Raw genomic sequence first — 22,776 nt, 5'->3', positions numbered from 1 at the left:
AATAAATGGATGTATCAACACACATCTAGTCTCCCGAAACTTGACTAGAGCTACACTACTGTTCAACCATAACACCCCATGATTCATACTGTGAATGAGCCATAGTTGTGATCAGGGAGACATTCATTTTGAACAGTAGAGTGCATGATTAATTTTACTTTCCAACACCGTTGACTCTAGATTCTAGAAACCTTCTAATATTACACAAATTGGTTATCATAACATACACATATGTAATTGTGAGATATCTTATACCTTAATTATGTTCATATCTAATTCCAAATATTTACAATTTTAACTTTCTGAACCATTGTTCTCATAATAAAACATATATATTTAAGAACGTCAGTGCCTTTAACTAGTGTCTGTACTATGTTGAAATTCAAGGTCAAAAGATGTCCCATCTCATGAGGGACCAAGAAAAGAAAACTCCCAGGCCTGATCAGTCAATGGACAGAAGACTGGAAGGCATGGTCAGTTTGCTTGGACTACAGTCCGGACTGAGGTATGGCATGAAGAGGTCACAGGTCAAGGCAGACATGCTGAGCATATGGACGTCACTCAAGCCCTCCCATTTGCATAGAGCGGATGATTCTCAAAGCTTTCTTGGCAGCAGCACTCTTTGCGATTCTGTAGTTGCGGCCAATACCACTGAAGACTCCCTTGCCGACAACATTCACTGTCACTCGGATCTTTCCTTCCATTGTGCGTTCAGGTTTCCTGTAAACAGATTCTCCAGGTTGATGCTGTGTCATTAATCAAAAGAATACACATCATAAAAATATGTTTCTGTTGGTTTGTCTGTTGTTTAGGTCTCACAAGCAGTATTCCAGCTATATGAGATAGTATACTGCTCATAAAGTTTCAAGACACAGTTAGCTATTTTCCAGCTATATTGCGGTGGTCTGTAAATAATCTTGTCTGGACCAGACAATGCAATGATCATGAGCTTCAATCTTCACAATTTGGATACGATGACATGTGTTAACCAGGTCAATGAGCCTAACCACCAGATTCCATCAGCTGCATTTTACGACTAACATGGATTGCAGAAGACTAAATTAACAGAGGACCGTCATTACAGGCACTGTAAATATTGGAGTCTGGACAAGCAAACTAGTGACTGATACATGCATTATCAGCAACATGCTGTCATGAAGTCTAACCATCTGAACCAAATCCTGTACACACAGGGGAGACAACTTACTCGAACTTGGCTGTCTCAGGCTCCAGCTCCAATAATTCCCTCACAGGAGACTTAGGGATGCTCTTCAGATACTTTTCTGGAATAACATTAAAAGATTTGATGATCTTTTGTTGGTGATATAAGACGAATTCTTTACATGGTTGCCTCATACCTGTGGATCTTCAAAGCAAATAGAGAGTGAGTGAAAGAGTGGGTGAGTTTAGTTTTACACTGCACTCAGCAATATTCCAGCTCTGTAAATAATCGAGTCTGGACCAGACAATCCAGTGACAGCATGAGCATCAATCTGCGCACCTGATCCCATTAGTCGCCTCTTCCAACAAGCATAGTCGCCTTTTATGGCAAGCATGGGTTGCTGAAGGCCTATTCTACCCCGGACCTTCACATGTCTCAAGGCAAAGATGACACTGTGAGCTACATGAGACCTGAGGACATACAAGACACATACCTAACTTATCCATGGAGTAGTCTGTTATAAACAGACATAAAGACATCGCCAATCAGAGACTTGTTTTCCAGTGATTTCATATGGTTTTGTCACCACAGTTGTACCATGCATACCTATCTGGGGTCTCATGATGCGATAGTACACCCTCCACACAGTGTCCAGAGACATGCCACTGTCAAGGTAAATGGCGCCAGCCACAGACTCGAAGATATCTCCCAGAGCTTTCGGTATCTCCAGCTCCACCTCCTCCACCTGCTCACTGTCCTCATCCCCATCCTCCAGCATCTGGAACTGTCAAAAGAACACTGTCATCAGAACACTGGTAACTAGGCAACAAAACTACAGGAGACACAGCACCAAACACGGCATGTTAACACAGGGTATCAATCATGATGACAGGCAGAAACAATCCTGACAACAGGCAGAAACAATCATAACAACAGGCAGAAACAGTCATGATGACAGGCTGAAGCCATCATGACAACAGGCAGAAACAATCAACAGGCTGAAACAATCATGACAACTGGCAGAAACAATCATGATGACAGGCTGAAATAATCATAACAACAGGCAGAAACAATCATAAACAATCATGATGACAGGCAGAAACAATGATGACAAAAGGCAGGAGCAATCATGACAACAACAGGCAGAAACAATCATGACAACTGGCAGAAACAATCATGATGACAGGCTGAAATAATCATGACAACAGGCAGAAATAATCATAAACAATCATGACGACAGGCAGAAACAATGATGACAAAAGGCAGAAGCAATCATGACAACAACAGGCAGAAACAATTATGACAACAGGCAGAAACAGACACGATGACAGGCTGAAACAATCATGACAACAGGCAGAAACAATCATGATGACAGGCAGAAACAATCATGACAACAGGCAGGAACAGTCATGACAATATGAAGGAACATCAAATGATTCTCAGTCACTACCACACTGGCCCCAGGACAACAATCAATCACCAAACACTTCTAAGTGCAATCAGTTCACCCTTCTTATCAGTGAATACATTTTCAACCTGCTCCGAGACACTACCTTGACCTGATACTTGCTATTAAACAAGTAACATATAAGGCAGTTTACAGTGTTGGCTGTGATATGAAAGTCTCACCTCATCCTCAATGTCAATCTCATCCTCCTTGTCCTTCTGTCTGGCCACAAACTTCTCAATAACGTGGAACAGTGCTGGAGAGATGGCCTTGAAGTACTTGTGGAAGTCCCACTTCACTGCCAGAGCTGCAAAGATGTTGTTGTTCACAAGGGCAGACCTCAGGTCTGTCAGGATGCCTGGAGAATACTTCTGCGAATCCTCATACAGATGACGGGTGATCACGTAGTCCAGTATTGCATCACCAAGAAACTCCAGCCTGAAATATGATCAGAGTCTTACAGCAAGTGCTCCATACTGAAGAGTGTTGCATAGTAACAGATTTTGTATTCCACTAACCATCAGAATATAATCCCTATTTGTACCAGAACTGTTTTGCATACTGACAAAAATATTAATTTGGCAAAACGTTGCAAAAACTTAAGACGTTTGAGATTAACAATGCAATCATCCAACATTAAGTGTTAGCAAAATCATGTATCAAACCCACTTATAGTATAGTATGGTATGGTGTGTACCTCTGATAGCAGTCTGTGATGGAGTTGTAATGGTAGGAGGCGTGAGTGAAGGCCTGTAGCAGGTAAGAACGGTCCTGGAAAGTGTAGCCAATCTTCTCCTCAAAGATATTGTAGCCATCTAGGAGATGGATCAGCATGTTGTTGGCGTGTTGGTGTCCTGCCAGAAACAGCGGCGATGGGGGACACTGCAGCTCCTCAAACTCGTACTCACTAACCTGGTGGATAAATAGAGTTGTCAACTTCTAATGAGATGGACAGCAGGTGGAACATAATCTCACAAATCTCACATGGATCACTTAAAATAGGGCCCTTACAAGTATACAGTATTTGTTGTTTCATAAGTCTAAATGTAGCTAGTAAACAACTGAGTCTGGAATAGATAATCCAGTGATTGACAACATGAACAATATCCCATTCCAGGGAACAGGCAACCAACCGTGTCAATCTTACCACTCAACACATTTGTCACTTTTTCACCACAAGCATAGGTTGTTCAGTACCTATTCTAATCCAGAATCGGGATGTTTTATCAAAACATTAGTTGAACGCCTGTAACACAGATGAACTATTTCAGATATGTTCATAATGACAAGTCCACTGATAAGATTCCCTAGTATATGCATTTTGCCTCTTTTAAGAAGTCACAATTTTTTTGTGAGTTTTTGAAATTATCTTGTAAATTTATGTTTCAAATAACACCAAGACACAAACCTGCTGTCCCTCCTTCCTACGAACTATGCCCACTTGTTGGTCCTTCCTCGGCAACACCTTCAGCCCGAGCCATGACATGAACATCAGGGCTGCCTTCTTCCCGCAGGTGGTCAGGTAGCAGCCAATCAGAGCCTCCACACTGTCAGCCACACTCTTGTCTGGGATCCCATGCTGTGTCTGTAGACTGTAGGGCACTAGAGCCAGTGTGTCATCAGTCAGATCCTCAATCTTGTCCGCCTCTTGGATCAAGTCAATTTCTTCAAGCTCCTGGTCAAACTTCTGACGTTCTACATCACTCATTGGTGGCACACATCCGCTTTGTTTTCTTGTCCCATCACCATATTCCGGATTGGACACAACTGTGGTTAGTTCTGTAGCAGCTGATGTGTGACTAGCAGCACTGTTTGATAGAGCAGATGTGTTGACAAGAGCATAGTCCAATTCAATATCAACAGATTCAGTATCACAACCAGCATCCTCATTTAGACTCTCTTCACAAACAACATCCTCACTTGAGCCTTCTTCACAAACAGCAACACCATGCTTGTTAACAGTTTTTGTTTTCACTGTTACACTGTCTTTAGAAGTCATATCAGTTCTAATTTTGTCTGCTTCCTGTTTCTTTGGCATGTTTTCTTTACAATCCTCATCACTGAGATCCTTGTTCTCAGTTTCAGGATTGTCGGCCACCTTACCTTCAGATTTAGCCTCACTAAGTATGTCATCTGTTTCACCACACCCATGTTTCTTCGTCACGTTTCCTTCAGAATCCTCAGAAACATCTTTACTATCAGATTTCTCTTTATCAGTTATCACATCACATGCTTCTGCTTTATCATGTTTACTACGATCTCGTTTTTTCTTGTCTTCGAATAATTTGGCCACTGTGGAATCAGAATCAGTCTTTTTGGCATTACTTGACATTTTCTTGCCCGAGTTAGCAATGACAACTCTTGGCACGGGGCCCCTTCTCCTGTTCTCGTTGATGATGTATCCGGGAGGGAGCCAGTTCTCATAGGGTTCAAACTTAGCTGACACCATACACTCAGCCAATCGGCGCTTCCTACCAAGTCTGTACAGATTGTAATTACTGACTTGTTTGCTCCGGAGGTAACTCAGCTTTCCTTCATGTATGCCTGGGTATGAGCAGTAGAGATAGACAGTGATGGCATACTTGAGAAACGAGTCACCAATAGTCTCTAATCTTTCCAAACTGAAAAAATCATTAGCATTGGACATTGTTAATGCCTGTAAAATCAGACAGGGGCTTGGTCCGACAAAAGTACTGAGATCTCGATCTTCATCCAGGCAGATGTTTGGCTGAGAAGTCAGTTCCAGTTCCATCTCTTCTGACGTTGCGGAAGAGGAGGCATCACTGTCATGACAAGGCTCTCCACAACCTGGGTAGGACCAGACACCGAAGTCAGCATCAGCATCATTACTACAAGAGCCTGCATTGTCCTTTTCACAGACGTTACCTTCAGTTTCATCCTGTTGCTGCCTAACTGAAGGACCCCCGATCGAGGTCAGCTGTAGCACAGAATCATCATCCCATCCTGATGCTGGACTGTCTTTCGTCTGGTCTGAAGAATCACACAGATGATTTGCATTGAACACTGTTTCGGCACCTGGTTCGCTAAGAAGGTCACTTTTTGACATAGAGGACTGTTTGCTTGCATCAGAGTATTGAGCAGTCTGGCAGTCAGCTTTCACACTGTCCTTTCCTTGATCATCTAGCTTCATTTGAGCGGTTGTTTCTGTACTAAGTTGTTCTGTTTCTGAGATCACTTGTTGGCATGAATCCATCACACTGGGATCTGTTACATCACCATGGTGACTGGCTGAAGAGTTTTCCCAGGGTGTGGAGGATGTGTACTGAAAGTGGTCCACCTGAAGGGATGAGGGGATAGGATTATCCAACATTTGAGTATCAGCTTGGATATTCTTTTTGAGAGGTTCTGACATTACCATTTCGGAATGAGCATGAGCTAGTGATGAGCACCTTTCTGATGAGTGACTAGTTTGATTGTGTATTATGTTTGTTCCATTGTGTGCTGTACTAGGTGAAGTGTTGAGCACCGGGCCGTGGTCTGGACTGGCTAGTGTGCATGCAGCATCAATGGACTTTGGAGTGTCCCCTGCAGACTGTGCACTACTGCAGACATTTGCATTGCTAACCACTGAGCACCACTGAGTATCGTTCCCTCCAAAATCTGCAGTTCCAGATTCCTCCACAAAGTTTTCACATACATTTCTGTTCATAAGACATAAAGAATCATTTCTGTTCTTAATCTGCATAGAGTTTGTTTCCAACACACTATCAAATCTTGCATGTCTGTTATCTACAACTTCTACTACATTGCCTGTGACTAAAGGAACATCATCAGAAGAAGTAGATTCTACAAATGACTTGCTGCAATGTTGTTGTTTACTGACTACACTCAGTTCCATATCAGGCACTGTACAGTCTGTCTTGGGCAGTATACCAGAAACACTTGTTTCTGTACCAGGTACGAAACAATCTGTCTGGTGTTGTGGTTTGGGTTTATTTAGAGTTTCTACACACTTGGAACTAGTTTCTATAAGAGATACAGTAGAGCCTGTCTGAAGTGACCGAGTACCAGTAGGACTGCAGTCTGACTGGGATGGGTTACTGTCATTATTATGCATGATAGAGTCGTGCATGTTTGTGGTACTAGTCGTTGCAATGGTTTGGGCAGATGTGATACATTTCTTCTGCATATTTGCAATATCTGCATCTTTCACAGCACATTCTGTCTCTGGCTGAACAGCTGTGGCACTGGTGCCTGCATCAGACACAGCAATGTCTGTCTGAAGCTGAACACCTTTGGCACAGATATCTGTCCCTAACATGGCACTGGCTGTCTGAGGCTGAACGGCTAGGGCACTCAGATCTGCATCAGACACAGCACTGTCTGTCTGATGCTGAACAGCTGTGGCACTGGTATCAGCATGGTCAGTCTTGGACTGTACACCTGTGGTGCTGGTACTTGCATCATGTGTGTTGGTATTTGGCTGTGCAGACTGATCGGTTGAATTGGTATCACACTTGGGTTGAGCTCCAATGTCTGCTACACTGACTTCTGAGCCTGCCGAGGTAATGCCTGAATCACTATCCGATGACATCTCTCCCTTGTCCTCAATCGCCTTCAGGTCATCCCGGGAGATGTTGGGGGGACTACTTTCACTGGGACTGAACGGCAGTTTATCCTTTTCATCAGATTTCTGACTAGAATCACATGTATGTACCTGACCTGTTGGACTTTCCTGCCTTTCAAAAGAGTTCTGCTTTTCATCATCACTAACATCCTTGTCCTGACCTTCCTCGGAATCACATTTTAACTTTTCAGGATTTGTTTCAAATCCAAAATCCAGTTGCGGAAATCGAAAGTCACAAGGCAATTCCACAACCCCTATGCCTGTTTCCTTTGCAATGCGTTTTCTAATCTCCTCTGCAAGGAGGAGATAATTCATCCTGTAAAGGACAGCAGGCAGACAAACAGCCTTCCGCCACAGAGAAGCAGGGAACACATGTATATCACACAATTCTGGGACTAGGATCTGTTTTTGTTGTAGATTCTCTCGCCGAGCACGCTTGGTCTCTGCGCTGCTTGTTGGCAGAGCCACACCCTTCTGGTTCATGTAGCGTGGGGTGAGGAGGTTGAGGCGAGCAGACGTGTGGTCCACATCGAGGAGGGGCTGGTCTGTGTTGGTGATGGTCAGCCCGTACTTGGTGGTGTAGTATTCATTGAATGTTTTGTACAACTCGGGTGATGGGAAGGGACTAGTTGGGTTGAGGTCAAAACGGATTTCAGCAACGTAGAAGTGTTGGGGTTGGTCAATGTTACGGTATGATGGCATGACCACAGCATCCGCAAAGTCCTCCTGGCGGAACTCAAATACACCGCGTTTCTTGTCAAACACATTTTTCTTTTTCTCTGGATTGGCAGTGGACTGGACAAGGTTCACAAAGTCCCACTGGATTCCGAAGCCACTCTCACTGGACACATCTTGAAAAAGTTAACAATAAGCAAATATCACATTAACAATTAATACAAGCATACTATTCAGGCAAATCAATGAATATTCATATCAAACTCCTTAAATATAATGGAGGGCTTCAGTAAATACTGATACAGTACTACTAAAAAAAAACTGCAGCAAAACCTTATTTTTACATATTAATAAAGTTAACCTGTGATACCAGATTGTGATACTTGCAAAACAAAAGGTATGGGGTGCTGGTCAACTCCTTTTGAGTGAAAGTAATAAATAATGGATATGTTATATCAAGTGATACATCACTGCACTCCATATTGTTCCCACTATAAATGCTGTCTGGTTTCCCACAAATCCTGACTAACCATTCACATTGATTATTTGTGGACATTCAAATGCTTGACTTCCTTGTTTGGATGTTTCCAGTATGATGAAAATACATACACCTCCCTGTTGTTATTACTTACGTCATGACTGCATGTAAAATATATTCATAAAGACAAGAGTTTTTAATGGATGTCAACTTCTTTTATTGTGAAGAGTCACGACATTTTGAAGTATGTTCTTACCTCTTCATCAGGTGAATGAAACAATCGAGTACAGCCAGCTATATATGTACATGTAGTAACATCAACAGTGTGACAAAGCAGTTAATTGGTAGCTGGACAGGGGTAGAAACTAGGGGGTTGTTAACCCAGGCACGATAGGGAAGATAAACAATAGGTAGATAAACACAAGGAAGCCAGATAAGGTGGGGTATAATGGACAAAGGGAAGATAGGGAGTGTTAATCCAGGCATGACTGATGTGGCAACAGGTAGGAGTGGGCCTTATTGGTAGTATGTACAAGGATGAAGTGGGAAGCAAAGATAATGAAATTATCCCAATATCAATAAGTCCCATGCGTTTGAAGGAGTAAGAACATACTTCGAAATGCCCTTCAAAGACCCAAATATATTGATGTTGTGTGTCATCTTTCAAAGCGTTTGAGTTCATACAGGTCCATGTACTGGCTAAAAAATGAGGTGTTGCGTATTTCATGTGTCCATCACTCATTGGTCAGACTGTGACCTACCTTTGTCAAGCGGAACAATAAGATAGCCGACATCGGCACTAGAAACAGCAAACTCCATAGGGTCTTTCTCCAGGTGAAGGACACTTGTGAACACAAACTGATGAAATTTCCCAATTTTCTTCAGATCTTCCTGACCTAGCACGACATTTGACTGGATCAGGTCCACAGAGACAGTTACCTCCCCTGACCGAGTGTACACTGGAAAATGAGGGACCTACAAAACAAAGGAGACATTTCAATTGATCACAACATCTACGTCATAAAACTTACCTCCTCATGCTATATGAAATAGTCAGTGACCGAGTACTGTTTTATGCCACTTTCAGCAATATTCATCAATAGCAGTAAAAGGGACAACAGAAATGTCCAGTACACTTAGAACCCATATGGGTAATTGAACCTGTGAGAACTGGATCTAGGTTTTTGCCATAACAAGCAAACACTTTAACTAACTGGTTACCCCACCACCCGATATATTGTGAAGCAATCTGAAAATGTTATCACATTAACAAGACAGCATCATATTCAAAGATATGCGAGTGTTGAGTTTAAAATGGCTTTGATTGGAACCCACACTGTAGTAGCTTCATCATCAAATCCTCATTCTCATCCATCGTTATCTGTACTGTAAGGTCACAAGTGTAATAGCATGTGATAAGACACAGTAACATTAAAGCCATTTTAAGGATGCCCAACAACAGAACTACTGTGTTCTCAGTGTGATATCAAAGTACATGATTGTAGCTCACCAGGGGAATTTCTTTGGATGAAAGTAGACCCAGCGACTGTGCAGTATCTTCTGGTGCATATATGCGTCTGCCCCGAGTGTTCTGCTCATCTGTGATTGGCCCAGTCAGTTTGAGGTTGATGAAGTACAGGTTGCAGGGCTCATCTGGGCGGACATGACTTTGAACAAATGCATCCGCTGCCTGAAATATAATACACCACCTTCAGCATCCTGGCATTATTGATAACAAAGGCATGCTCAAAGCCCCTAAAACTGGAAAGCTGAACAATTTATACAAACCTGCAGATGCTATGAATTCTTTCAAGAAAGTCTTCCTTGTGGTACATAAAATCATTTGAATGTCCATTTTAAATCCTCTGACAGTTGTAACTATATTTTTTTATATAATATTTACAAAAGAAAATACTTGTTTTTATCTTGTGAGACAACCCCTACAGGGCCCCACTGGGCCCCCTACAGGCAAAAGCAAGTTACTCTTTTCAAACTTGGACCTCACTGTTGGCCGTACTCCAAGGACATTCTTCAAGAATTCATAACCTCTACATGTTTGTATAATTCTTTTTCAGAAGTGCTCCTTGGGGTACATATAAGCATAAGACAGACTCCCAGAGATTTTGAACCAAGAGTGGTGTTCTCTGGGGCAACAACTAAACCCCTCGGGGAGTGAAATCTACAACTGATTCAGAAATAGAAAATTACTCCTACCAAGTCATCTGACCGCTGATGTCAATCACTGAATCAGATGCGAGTGTGACTAGGAAGGGATTGACAGCTCAAGCTTACACGTCAACTGGCTGAAAGCAAGTAAGACATAAACCCCATCCCCAACCATTACAATGAAAAGGAATGTATTGGGACATGCCAAAACAACTCCCTACCCTAATATAGCCTGAACCAGCAAAGTGTGGTTGGGAAGTGTGGCTCCATGGGGAGCTCCTTGCATCTGTCCACCACTGCAAATGAGGAATCAACCACTCCAGCGTCACGAGAAATGTCTCATAGCTCTCTGAGTGGGACCCCAACTAAATCTTGCTGCATACGTCTCATCCTCAAACTTGCATGACCCCAAGAAGACCAGATCCTGTTTCGAGACAAGGTCTGACATTGTGCAGTTGACAACTTGGCCCGGTTTCATAAGTTTGCCCAACGCTGATCGTGAGGTTCCCAACTCAACTGTTATTATAAAACACGAATGAAGCAGCTGTCTAGGTACGGATGTGAACACGTGCACTGCAATTTGGTGGACACCTTGGCTCTGCAAAAAAGCCTGGGGGGGGCACACGAAACTGGTGACAAGTCCTGTCAAATAAGATGCATTGGAACAAGGAGGTGTGCGACCTTGAGGTCAATAGTTCCCTGTCTCAACAAATGATATCACTGAGCACAGTGTCTCCATTTTGAAGGACAGTACCTCTATAAATCTGTTCAGCTCTCAGATGAGAATGGGTCTGATCAGTCCTTTCTTCATGGTAACAAGGGAGCGGAGTCGAACACACCATTTTCCTGACCATTTGACGCCACCTCAATGGTTGCCTTGCCCAGCAGAGACTGAGTAACAGCACGGAGTATTTCCACCATATCCCGGGAAGCTGAGCCGAGGACATTGTTTTTATGGAATATTGCGATAACATGAGTTTGAAAAGTGGACTAAGTGTTGTGGTCATATTGAAAATTAAATCAAAGTCAAAAAAATTTAATGGTGTCTGTACATTGCCCCAATGTAGGCTGTCACCAAATCAAAATGAAATCCATGCACGTCTATTCAACAGAATGACAGCATGAAGAGTGAGTTGCAAATTTTGACAGCTAGAGTTACCTGCTCTTGGATTTAGGGGCCCCATTTGGGCCCTGTATGGTTGGTTTCACAAGACAAAAACATGTTTTTTTGGTTTGTAAATATTTAATTGAAAAATGTAATTTTCTGAATTAAATTGGTATTTTAACTTATCCTGACTCATGCTTAATTGCTTATCTCCTCTTGAATCAGGATAAGTATAAAATATCAATTTTATTCAGAAATTACATTTTTACATTCTGTTTGCAGTGATCCGAAAGCTTGACTGATTAGCTGAAATGCTTCCTGACGCAGCATCCATTCTGTTGGAGATGGACGAAGGAGACGAGATACGGTGTCTGCCATGACGTTGTAGGCTCCTGGTATGTGACATGCTTTAACTTGAAGATTCAGACTGTTGACTAAGTCGAACAGTTGAAACGTTTGGTGTAGTAAAGATAGTGATCTTGTTGACCCCTGTTTGTTTATGTAAAAAGCTACTGTTGAGTTGTCCATGTGGATCATTAATAACTTATCTCTCAATGCTGTCAACCAGTGGTGGATGGCATGAATGACCGCTTTCATTTCTAAATGGTTGATGTGAAGAGCCTGTTCCTCTTCCTTCCAGATTCCTGCTCCTACCTCGTTCCCTAGATGAGCTTCCCATCCTTGTACAGATGCGTCTATGTAGAGGTGGTTGTAAACGTAAACGTAAAGGTTTCTGCGCAGACATTTGATCAGAGGGTCCACCACATCAGAAATGGCTTCAAGCTGACTGGGAGTGGAATCTGTCCTCTGTTGTTGAGATGAAGATTCAAGAATCTTGTAAGGGACGCAACTGCAGTCTTCCTCTTCTGGTCATATCTTGCGCTGACGTGAGGCCTAGTAGACTCTGTCATTGCAGAAGTGTTAACGGAGAGAGTAGAGCTTGCATTATCATATCTTGAATCTTGACATATCGGCCCACCGGAACTACAATCTGATTCAATGTAGTGATAAAACGAATCCCGAGGAATTTCATATCTTGTTGGGGTTCCAATTCTGACTTTAGGTGATTTCATAACCAACCCAGTTGTGTTAGTAGCCTGATTTTGAAGTCTACTTGTAGTCTGAGTTGACTTTTCCGTTGATGCGCTTGTATGCCATCATCGAAGATAAAAAGCACTGCGTAGCCTCCTGAGGTATAGATAATTGATCCATGGAAGACTCCAGTCATTCCAAACCTGATCTTCAACGTTTATTCCCTCCAACACCCTGAAACGATCTTCCTGACATCTGAGATCATTTATTTCCTCCATAGGAAAAGAAGAAGACGATTTCTCCCCTCAATCATTGAATTTCTTGTCCCTCGCTCTTTGAACCCTGGAGAACTTGGAATTGCTAGTGTAATGTTGATTTGTCTGTTTAAGGACAGAAGTCAAAGTGTTGATGGATTTTATCATCATAACTTCCCTTGAATCTTGAGCAACCAATCTTGCTACCACTTCAATATTTCCATCAAACACAGTAGGTGCAGACCATAGGGCTGGATACAAAGACTTTGTGAAGTTCTCACTCCATGACACGGCGGACAGGAGCCCCTGTCTCCTAAGTAGATTAATACCAGCAGTGGTAGAAGGAAGACGTTCGGACATAAACTGTTGATCCTTCCTCTGTGTAATAAGCGCAGACAGGATCATCCTCTCTTCTTCATTGGCAGGATTGCTGAATTTAGTGATGAGAGTCTCGTTGATGGCTCAAGATCCAGCTAATCCAAAGAAAGTTCGCCTCGTAGTAGTGTCAAGTTGCGCCAATCTCCAGTCTACTTTGTAAAATCTGCTGCGAGCTGAGTTCATAACTTTATAACCTTCGTCTACATCAGGTGCTCTGATGAATGGCCTCATGTGATGAAGAGGGAAACGACGTGCGTTAAAAGGCGGCACATGTTGCTGTTGAAACTTGGCTGCTGACTTCAATGCTGTAGACAAAGTCTCAGGAATCATGATGTCTAACTTCAATCTTCCTAGAGTAAGATGAATTCATAGATCACTGACAATCCCGACTGTGTGAGTCTAAGACCAAAGGGGAGGATGACTGCATACGGCGTCTTCTATGAATAGGGGAAACTGAAGGAGAACTTCTCCATTGACAAGTCCATCCACGAGTGCACTCACACGAGCGCATGACATCACTCACCCAAGTATTACTTCTCATGCGAGTGCACTCACTTCTCTGTGCTGCGACCTGATGACCGGGACCTGGATATTCAGGAGTGTGTGCATGCATGCATCTCTTCTTCATCCTCAGATGTGAGTGCAGGTCTAGATGAATTCAGTCGACATCGTTGACGAGTGCAGTCTTCTTTCCTCTTCCAACCGTTGCTCCATAAGCTTCATTATCTGCGTTGTGAATTGTTGCATGAAGGCGTCTGCGTCAAATGCATGCGGCGCGTGCATTGACGACTGTGTTGAGTTCACTACGATGCCAGAGGTTGCAGTCAACATCTGCGATGTCTGTTGTAGATGAAACAGGTTCTGAGCGTTGATGATGCCGTTGGTGTCAATCTAGTTACCGATGTCCGTTGGCTGATGTCTTCACTCTGTATCATCAACCTAGACTCATAAAAAAATTGACGTTCTTCTAATGGGACTATCTCTTCCCCGAAAGATTTCTTCATCAAAAAGGGATGATTCTGCTATGATCTTACAGATGAAGACTTAAGTCGATGACTTAGTTTTCTTGGACTGTGACGGCCCTGCCTCAACAGATGGTCTCTTCTGAGTCTTGGGAAGCGACTCGCATGACCCTGGACACAACCTCAGAGATATGGCTGGCATTTCGCTGGAATGAATCTCAGCATCAATAATTAAACGGTTACCCGATTTTATTTCACCAGATTTAGACATGGCTAATGTGAGCTGACGTTGCTTATCTCTAGCACGTCTGTGAACAGACCGTAAATATAATAAGGATTCTGCTTCAGACAATTACATGCAAAATTTACAATGAGTATGAGCAGAACATAAAGGTTTACACGCTGGGCAAGTACATGCGGGTCAACTGCCGACAGCCGTAACCTGCAATGAAAACACAATTTCATCAACTGAGACTATAATAACAAATAATGATGATGATAAATATATACAAGCCAAAACCGCATACAGCACAAATTCAGTTGGAAAAATCAAAACAATGAAAGACTTATCGCCATATACTGGACCCCAGGTGCCTCCAGCTGCCCTCATCGGGCGATAGGGAGAGAGTGAAGTATCATGGCGGTCAGCTGACCATGTGCACAGCAAGGGAGGTAATACATGGGTGAGTGTGATTTTTACGTCCGCTTCTTTTAGAAGGGAACTTCAGGTGTTCCACTACCTTCGCCAGGAAGAGGAGATAAGCAATTACGCATGAGTCAGGATAAGGAAAAATATATAGTTACAACTGTCGTATGATTTAAAATGGACAATTAAATGCTTACATGTACCCCAAGGACGACTTCTTCTGAAAAAGAATTGTATTGTACATGTAGAATGTTTTCTCTGTATCTGTAAGTGAGGGAGTAAAGTTTTACACCGCTTTTCCAGCAATATGACAGCGTGGAACACCAGAAAAGGGCTTCACACACTGTGCCCATATAAGAAATTGAACCCGTGTCTTGGGCGTGACGAGCGAACACCTTAACCGCTTGACTACCTTATCGCCCATGTATCCATACGGGCGTCCATCTGGGATCATGGAAAAATCATGAACGGATCAATGAGTTGTCCCATGTTTACTGACTTGCAATCCCTAGAGAAAAAGTGAATAACCACGAAGTGAACTACTAATTTGCTTACTTTTTTGTAATAGTACTGCTTTCTCTTGGTTGTCCCCGGGCGAGCCTGTCCAGCAACATCCTCCTCCTCCCACTCCTCTTCTTCCTCATAGACAAACATCTCCTTCCCCACAGGCATCAAGTTGTCATCCAACTCACCTGCAGAAACATTACATGACAATGTATAATACAGAAAACAGATGACAGTGTCCACAGAGACTGATGACGATGTACTCACAGAGTGATGATGTAATATAACAAGTATACCAACGATAGAGAACACACAAACTGATGATATATGACAGACATTTATGATGTAATACAAGCCTGCAGATGACAGTGTGGACACAAACAGATGACATTTTCACACAGTGATGATGCAATGCAAGAACCCACAGATGACAGTGTACACTCAAACTGATGACATATTGCACATCTTCACCGCAATCATTGTGACAATTTCTTTATAAGCTTGACGAAATATGCTGTACATATGTACTAAAGATGATGGACTTAGTGAAAGTTTACACTAACTCACATCCGAATTGCTTAAGTCTTGACCAACCAGAAGTAAGCTATCCGACACATCACGCAGCCTGATCAGCTGTGCCTTTTTGACTGATTATTCAACAACTCTACAATAGTATTCTATTCCAGAATCCCCCTTGGGTTGACTTATACAGAACGCTGGGGTGAAAATCAGTTTAATGTGTTCCATATTAATCACATAGTGATATTCATTTGTTTGAAAAATGATTTCCCACCTGCTTTATGTAACTTCTCACACATCTTCAATGCAACAGCCATCTTGGCAAGCTTCTTGGAAGGCATGGCCACACCCTGAGAGGACAACAGCAGAATGTATACAAATACAAAACCTAATATAGCTCCTTTTTTTTCTGGGTAATTTTATTGATTCTTTATGAACTATCAGGGTTGTTGGGAGGCATGGCCACACCCTGAGGGGACAACAGCAGAATGTATACAAACACAAAACCTAATCTTTATGAATAATCAGTCACAGAGAGTATTATATCGTGATTGTGATTTGATAGGTTTAGGGTTACCATTATCTCCTGTTTTATGGACGAGTTCACTGGCAGTCTGAGCGAGGCCACAAACATTGGAGTGTCTGTGTCAGTAACCATGGCGATAGAACAGTGAGGGGTTAGATGGGTGAAGGCATCACTTGGTAACTTGGCGCAGTACCTAAGGAAACAAATGTACGTTGACATTAATATACCGTATTAATATCATCAAGTGTAGGCTATAAATCTTCTGTTTATCATGAAAACACAGAGATTCAATACAATTACCAAATCTACAGAAAAATAATAAAAACTTCATGTGGTACTTCTAAGTCTGATGAAGATGTTAAATGCGAGGTGTAAACTACCTGTTGACCAGCGCAATGGCTGTTTGCATGGTGACCTTGGGACCAGACGGGTTGTCAGTTGGAGAATATGGTGGTAGCATGTCTACAACTGTATCAGGATTGATCTCATCTGCTTCATCAGCTAAATCTTTCCTCCCTCTTCCATCCCCAATCAAAACCTGTAAGTCATGGTGACCTGTATTAGTGACTGCAAATCATGCATATTTATGGATCAAACCCAGCTTTGGCCTTGAGGGGTTGTTTAGTTCAGGAATGCGAGTGAGCTTAGCAATACTTGTACCACTTACCACAAGTTGCAAAGGTTTTCATTTAGACAGTATTGACAGCTTGCCCAACAGTTTTAGCAACAATCATGTGTAAGCCCGGGCTACACCCCTGTAAATCCAGTCCCAGGCTACACCCCTGTAAATCCAGTCCCGGGCTACACCCCTGTAAATCCAGTCCCGGGCTACACCCCTGTAAATCCACAGTCCTGATTATGGTGCTGACAGAACCCACAATGAAATATCACTAATGTGCCCAAGTGTCTGTATTTGCATAGCAAATTGCAGCAGCTTTAAATCACACTCCTGTCATGAATACTCATGAATATGCATGAATTTTATCAGTAACTAAAAATCTTCTGGCAGAACATACATGCCTATTACACCTTGTGTGAATTACAGCCAGGCCTTTTGTGTGAAGTATATGAACCACTCGGCCATTTTCCCAGCCTTTGACTAAAGTGTAACAGCACTATAAGGAAGTAACCAAGGCAACAATGCCTTTCATCACTAGACTCACATTACCTCCTCTATTCCCTTGAAGATCTTGAGTTCTTCTGTGAACGTGTTCTTCTTGTCCCTCTCCACAAGGATTATGTACTCTGCATCCCTTGATCTAGCCCGACCCTGGGGTACCACAAAGATACATGAATGTAACCATGGTGATCTAGACGCTGTCTAAGTAAACTTAGTCTCGGTACAAAAAGGTCAAACAGATTTAACCAATCAGACCACGGCTACTGTTTAGGGTTTGGTGGGACTTAAAAAATTTGCTAGTCACTGACACTGATACTGATCCCTCAATACATGAAAATGTGCATAAAACACGTATTTGACCTGCTTTCTGATGACATAATTACCATTACTAACATTTCCTCAAGTTGACATCCTTGAATACTGACAAAACACTATTTTCAGCAAGTGTTTACTCAGTGTTGACAGTATTGTAGCATGCTTCATGTACCCGGTAGCGATTGTATGGAAAACAGCATTTGGAACCATTCAGGTACAAACCTTTCTGAGCTAAAAGTTCGAAAGGTATGTGCAAATGTTCACTTTCGCGGATTGGTAAGCTGTGTTGTGATTGGTCAGTTGCAAAGGTTACCTGATGCAACCTCCAACTAGGTTTTGTTAGACTCGGTAGTGGAGTGTAACGAAAGTACTGAGACTAAGTTTACTTAGACTGACCTAGACGATTCCAACAATCCAATAAATAAACCCATCAGCTACCAATATTTATGACATACTTTCAATTTTCAAGCAGAAAACTAAAAACGGATTGTTTACAATGATCAGTGTCAGCAAATGGTTGCTGTTTTCACAGATTTGTATCTATTGAGTTCCAATGTACCTCAAAACAGTTGTTCAAAAGGAAACCATAATAATCACAATAATGGTGATTAATAATGACAATAATAGTTATCAATTTGAATGAAACTCATCCTTGCTGGATGTCATGCACAAAGCAAAGAGAGAAAAAAGCAGCATTAAGTCCCTAAGATCTTGGGTTTACAGCTGTCTGTGTACATCTTATTTTCAACCCTTGGGTACCCATAAATCAGTGTCTCACCTTGGCCAGCGTGTAGGACCTGTAGTCTTTGGGAGGATCAAACCGGACAACAAGGTTACACTTGGGGATGTCCACCCCTTCCTCAAGGACACTGGTGGATATCAGGAGGTTGAGTTCCTGCATGCGGAACTTGCGTAACGTCTCCTCTTGCTTACGATAAACCCTCCCCGTGTCCTTCTTCATCTTTCCTCCTTTCCATCCCGGCCCAGTTAGGTGATTGCTCTTGATGAAGCACAGATTCTCGTCCCAACCACACACCTCCTCTATAAGTTTGTTCAAGGCAAATGCTACATACCTCTGCTCTACAAAAACAACTCCTATCAACTTCTTCTCATCTGGACCAAGGAAACAGCTAACGGCTCTATCCTCAAACCCATCCATGCTTCGTTTGACAGCAATATGAATTTGTTTGTTAGAATGAGTAGATGGACTTCCTTCATCATCATCCGAATCGGACAAATCCATAGAGTCATCAGACAGATCCGATTCATCCGACATCCCAGAGTCCTCGTTGCTGATTATCATGAAGTCTAAATCTGGTTTATACTTCCGTAAAATATCAACAAGTTGAACAACCTTAGGGGTTGTATACTCAAGGAATTCTTCAACCACATAATCAGGTGTAAAGTCTTTGTCAAAAACCTTTGTAATGTATCGAAGCTGAGTTGATGCAAAGCGAAGCAGTCTTTTAGGAATGGGATGGCTTTCCTGTTTTTCTGATTTTTCAATTTGGGTTATCAACATTTCCGCAATTCGAGCCGCACACCATGGACCAAGTCGGAGCAAAATATTGTGGCATTCTGATAAGGCATTCCTGGGAATGTGCCGTGGATCCTTTTTCCCACATTCTTCTTCAGTAAACTGCAACTCATACAGGAAGAACAAAGCATTCTCAAGGATTGTCTTCAGCACCAAGGTAATGTCCAAGGGCTCAACTGGTTCACACTGGTACACAACCTCTTTGGGGCGTGAGCCATACCTCTCTGAGATCACAAGCATGGAAGTTTCAGCTCTGGAATGTAACATAGCTTCTAGTGATGTGATTGCATTCCGCAGTTCACTGGGGTCATTGCATCGACTTCCCAATATGGCTGCAGTCAGACCTAGAATCTGTGGCTGCTCTTCGTCTGATGAAGGAGAAAGATGGTCCATGATGTGGACATAATGATGATCACCTACTGCAAGATGGCAGTCATCAAATATAACCAGGTTGAGGCTGGAGAGGGGCAGAAAGTTGTTGTCAAGGGCAGTGCGAAACACATCTGCCACCATGACAAGGATCTGCTTCTCCCTGAGTTCGGCCAGCCAATCTTCCTGTTTCCAATCATCGAGGTTGGTGTCAGAGGTGTACTTGCCTACTGTCAGGTCAGTGTGATGTTGGAGGATCTGCCATTCAACCTCGGCTGCCAGGTCTGTAAGTAATTCGATGATCTATACTAAGGTCACCACAGTCAGGCACGGTAATGTTAGCAAGAATGGGAAAGTAGCCATTTTCAGACGACCTAAACCATGAAACCTGAAAACTCACTGATGATGAAATGAAATAACTGAGTATTTCTTCTGAGCTTGTTTCCTCCGACACCAATGATATAAGAATACATCGAATACATGAATGAGTGAGTAAAGGATTTTAGCAATATTCATCCAATATCACAGTGGTGGACACCAGAAATGGGCTCCACACATTGTACCCATGTGGAGAACCAAACCAGGATCTTTGGTGTGACCAGCAAATGCTTTAACCACAGGACTATCCAACCACCCTTTCAAATGCATGAAAAAGAAAATATTTCCTAGCTTGAAAATATTTACGAGAGCCTGTGACATTGCTTACATGCTCTTTGTTTCAAGTACTTCAACTCATTTTCAAAACAATGTAACTGTCATTCAAAGTACTATCTTTGATGATTTTCAGAATAAGCTGATTATCTAAGTGCAATGAAAAACTTTCATAGTAAGTTTTTGCCTTAAAAGATGTCAAAGCTTAAATGGTATTGTGAAGTGACGTTGGGCTTAATGCTCCCCTCACCAATGAACATAAAGCACACTTGTGTAATTATGTCCCCATATTGTTAACAGTTCATTAATTTAGGTGATCAATCATAAATGTTACCGGACACCACCAGGTAGACAGTTCTCTTCCCTCCATCGTCATAGGCCTTCCTGATTTGGTGTGCCATCTCCTTGATGGCCATGAGTGCAATGAAGGCTTTGCCAGAGTTACTCCCCAGGCATATGATCGTGTTCCGATGTAATGCCGCATCAAGCAGCTCCACCTACAAGTATATGCAACATATTGACATATCAGTGTCATCACCTATTCCATGTAAATAAATAAAATAAGCCCACATTCATGGAAGGAGAGGTAGAATTTGAAATAAAACCATTGCTAGTCCTTTAGCTGAAGACTTCAACATTGTTCTGAGGACAAGTAAAAAAACAGCGTAGGAGGGTTATAACTTTGACCCAATCTTAATGCTCAAGCAAATTGAAATTGAATTCTGGTTACACCAAAACACAAATGTTTAGTGTGGCAGGAAAGCCTGAAGCAATGTGGGATATCCCCTACAAAGTTTAATTAAAATGATAAGCATATTTTTCCATACTCTTGAACAAGATCAGGTGTTCCTGTTACTACAGCCTTTCAGAAAAGCGAGGATCACACTGATCTTTTTGTTTTGAAGACATTGTTTCAGCATGTTGAACAGTGTAGCAGAGGAAAGTGGGCAACAAATCCTACATTCCTGGAAGAGAACAAGAAGTTAAAAAAGACAAACCTGGTATGTCCTGGGTGTAAAGGTATCTGTTGGTATGTCTTCATGTCGCAGAAATCTGGGCAGTCTTTTGTTAAATTCTGGTCCACCTTTGACCATCTATAACAACATTTTTACATCAAGTTGTATAATCAAGAAAATCCTCTCAAATGGCCTGTACATCAACATAAAAAAAATAAGAAACATGATCTTGACTTGAGAAACTAATTTCAGTGTAATGATTCTCATATCTTGATTATTATATGGATACATCAGCCACATGAAATATTACAAGACACTATTAATTATGGATGACAACTTCTTTAATTCTTTAACATGACGTTTCAAGGCTAATTCTTGCCCCTTTGTCAGGTGGATATGATCCCCCTGACGAAGGGGCAAGAATTAGCCTTGAAACGTCGTGGTAAACAATTAAAGAAGTTGTCATCCATTATAGTGTCTTGTATTACCTCACCAACTTCTAAATGCCTTTGAAGAATTTCACATGAAATATGTTCTATGGCCTTGAATATGCAATCAAACAAAGCTTTCTTTTCAATACATATTACTGAGTAACACTTAACTTTTGTACACTTCTCAGATTCTTCTTCGTGACATGGGCATATTAAGCTTTATATTGTTAAAGACTGAGAACACATTCTATCAGGGCATAACACAATCTATATTCATGATAATTATCTATTTGCAATAGGTTGACAGCCATATAATTTATTCTGAGTCATAAACAATAAACATATCTTTAGATCATGATTTATCATTCAGTATTTTGCCAATGGTTGGTCATTATTTCTAACATAATTTCAACAATACAAAATTCTAAGGAACCGTTCCTCGTATGATCTTGGGGGCATATTTCACCGTGTGCAAGAGTCAGAGTGTATCGGGGTTCAGTACAATGGTACAGTAATTAAGCTATTCTGGGTAAATTCAGAAAATCAGGATCTGGGTAGTTCGAATTACCTTTAATCTGGCAAATGTCTACATGCAAGACTAGAGTCCTCACAACATACACGACGCTGTCACTTTGGATGCAAGTATATTGCAAACATTAATCAGTGATTGAAAGGAAAATAGAGTCACTATCTGATAACCATTCTTGCTAAATCAAAACCATACCTTTAGGTTAGAAGACTTGATTGGTTTTCTTTCCAACCAGTAAATAAGTTTTTACTTCATAATCATTCCAATTTGCGTCGCGCTAGCCCAAAATGCATTTACTTCGGTTTGTGATTCAGGTGAAAAGCTCAAATTTGTAAATGCAGACGCTAAAACGCATGCGCTCGAAAAGGAAGTAACGCCTTACAACTTTATAACTATTTTGATTGGTTAATGCGGACGGAGCTTACT

General features: G+C 41.8%; 1 protein-coding gene across 1 annotated transcript; it reads right to left on the bottom strand.

Annotated features, from left to right (window-relative positions):
* Positions 1 to 516: 516 nt before the first annotated feature.
* On the bottom strand, positions 517 to 22,710 carry LOC137295204 (endoribonuclease Dicer-like). Its single transcript, XM_067826524.1, has 17 exons — positions 22,546 to 22,710; positions 21,433 to 21,528; positions 20,769 to 20,931; positions 18,656 to 20,067; positions 17,611 to 17,712; positions 16,823 to 16,980; positions 16,494 to 16,635; positions 16,191 to 16,266; positions 15,449 to 15,585; positions 9,861 to 10,040; positions 9,112 to 9,325; positions 4,018 to 8,048; positions 3,307 to 3,548; positions 2,792 to 3,047; positions 1,769 to 1,946; positions 1,208 to 1,283; positions 517 to 720 (listed from the first exon to the last, which is right to left on the bottom strand). The coding sequence occupies exons 2-17, from the start codon at positions 21,526 to 21,528 to the stop codon at positions 558 to 560; spliced, it is 7,626 nt and encodes a 2,541-aa protein (XP_067682625.1). The 5' UTR covers positions 22,546 to 22,710; the 3' UTR covers positions 517 to 557.
* Positions 22,711 to 22,776: the final 66 nt, after the last annotated feature.

Source organism: Haliotis asinina, chromosome 8, assembly GCF_037392515.1.
Source record: "Haliotis asinina isolate JCU_RB_2024 chromosome 8, JCU_Hal_asi_v2, whole genome shotgun sequence".
Classification (NCBI taxonomy): Eukaryota; Metazoa; Mollusca; class Gastropoda; order Lepetellida; family Haliotidae; genus Haliotis; species Haliotis asinina.
This window is presented reverse-complemented; position numbering and strand designations above follow the sequence as displayed.

What these genes read in the sequence shown, in the direction of transcription:
- LOC137295204 (XM_067826524.1), bottom strand. Translation starts at nt 21,528, where the DNA reads ATGGTCAAAGGTGGACCAGAATTTAACAAAAGACTGCCCAGATTTCTG. An exon ending in GGTCCTACACGCTGGCCAAG is followed by an intron (nt 17,713 to 18,655) that starts GTGAGACACTGA and finishes GTGGTACCCCAG; the next exon opens with GGTCGGGCTAGATCAAGGGA. An exon ending in AGATTGACATTGAGGATGAG is followed by an intron (nt 1,947 to 2,791) that starts GTGAGACTTTCA and finishes TTCTTTTGACAG; the next exon opens with TTCCAGATGCTGGAGGATGG.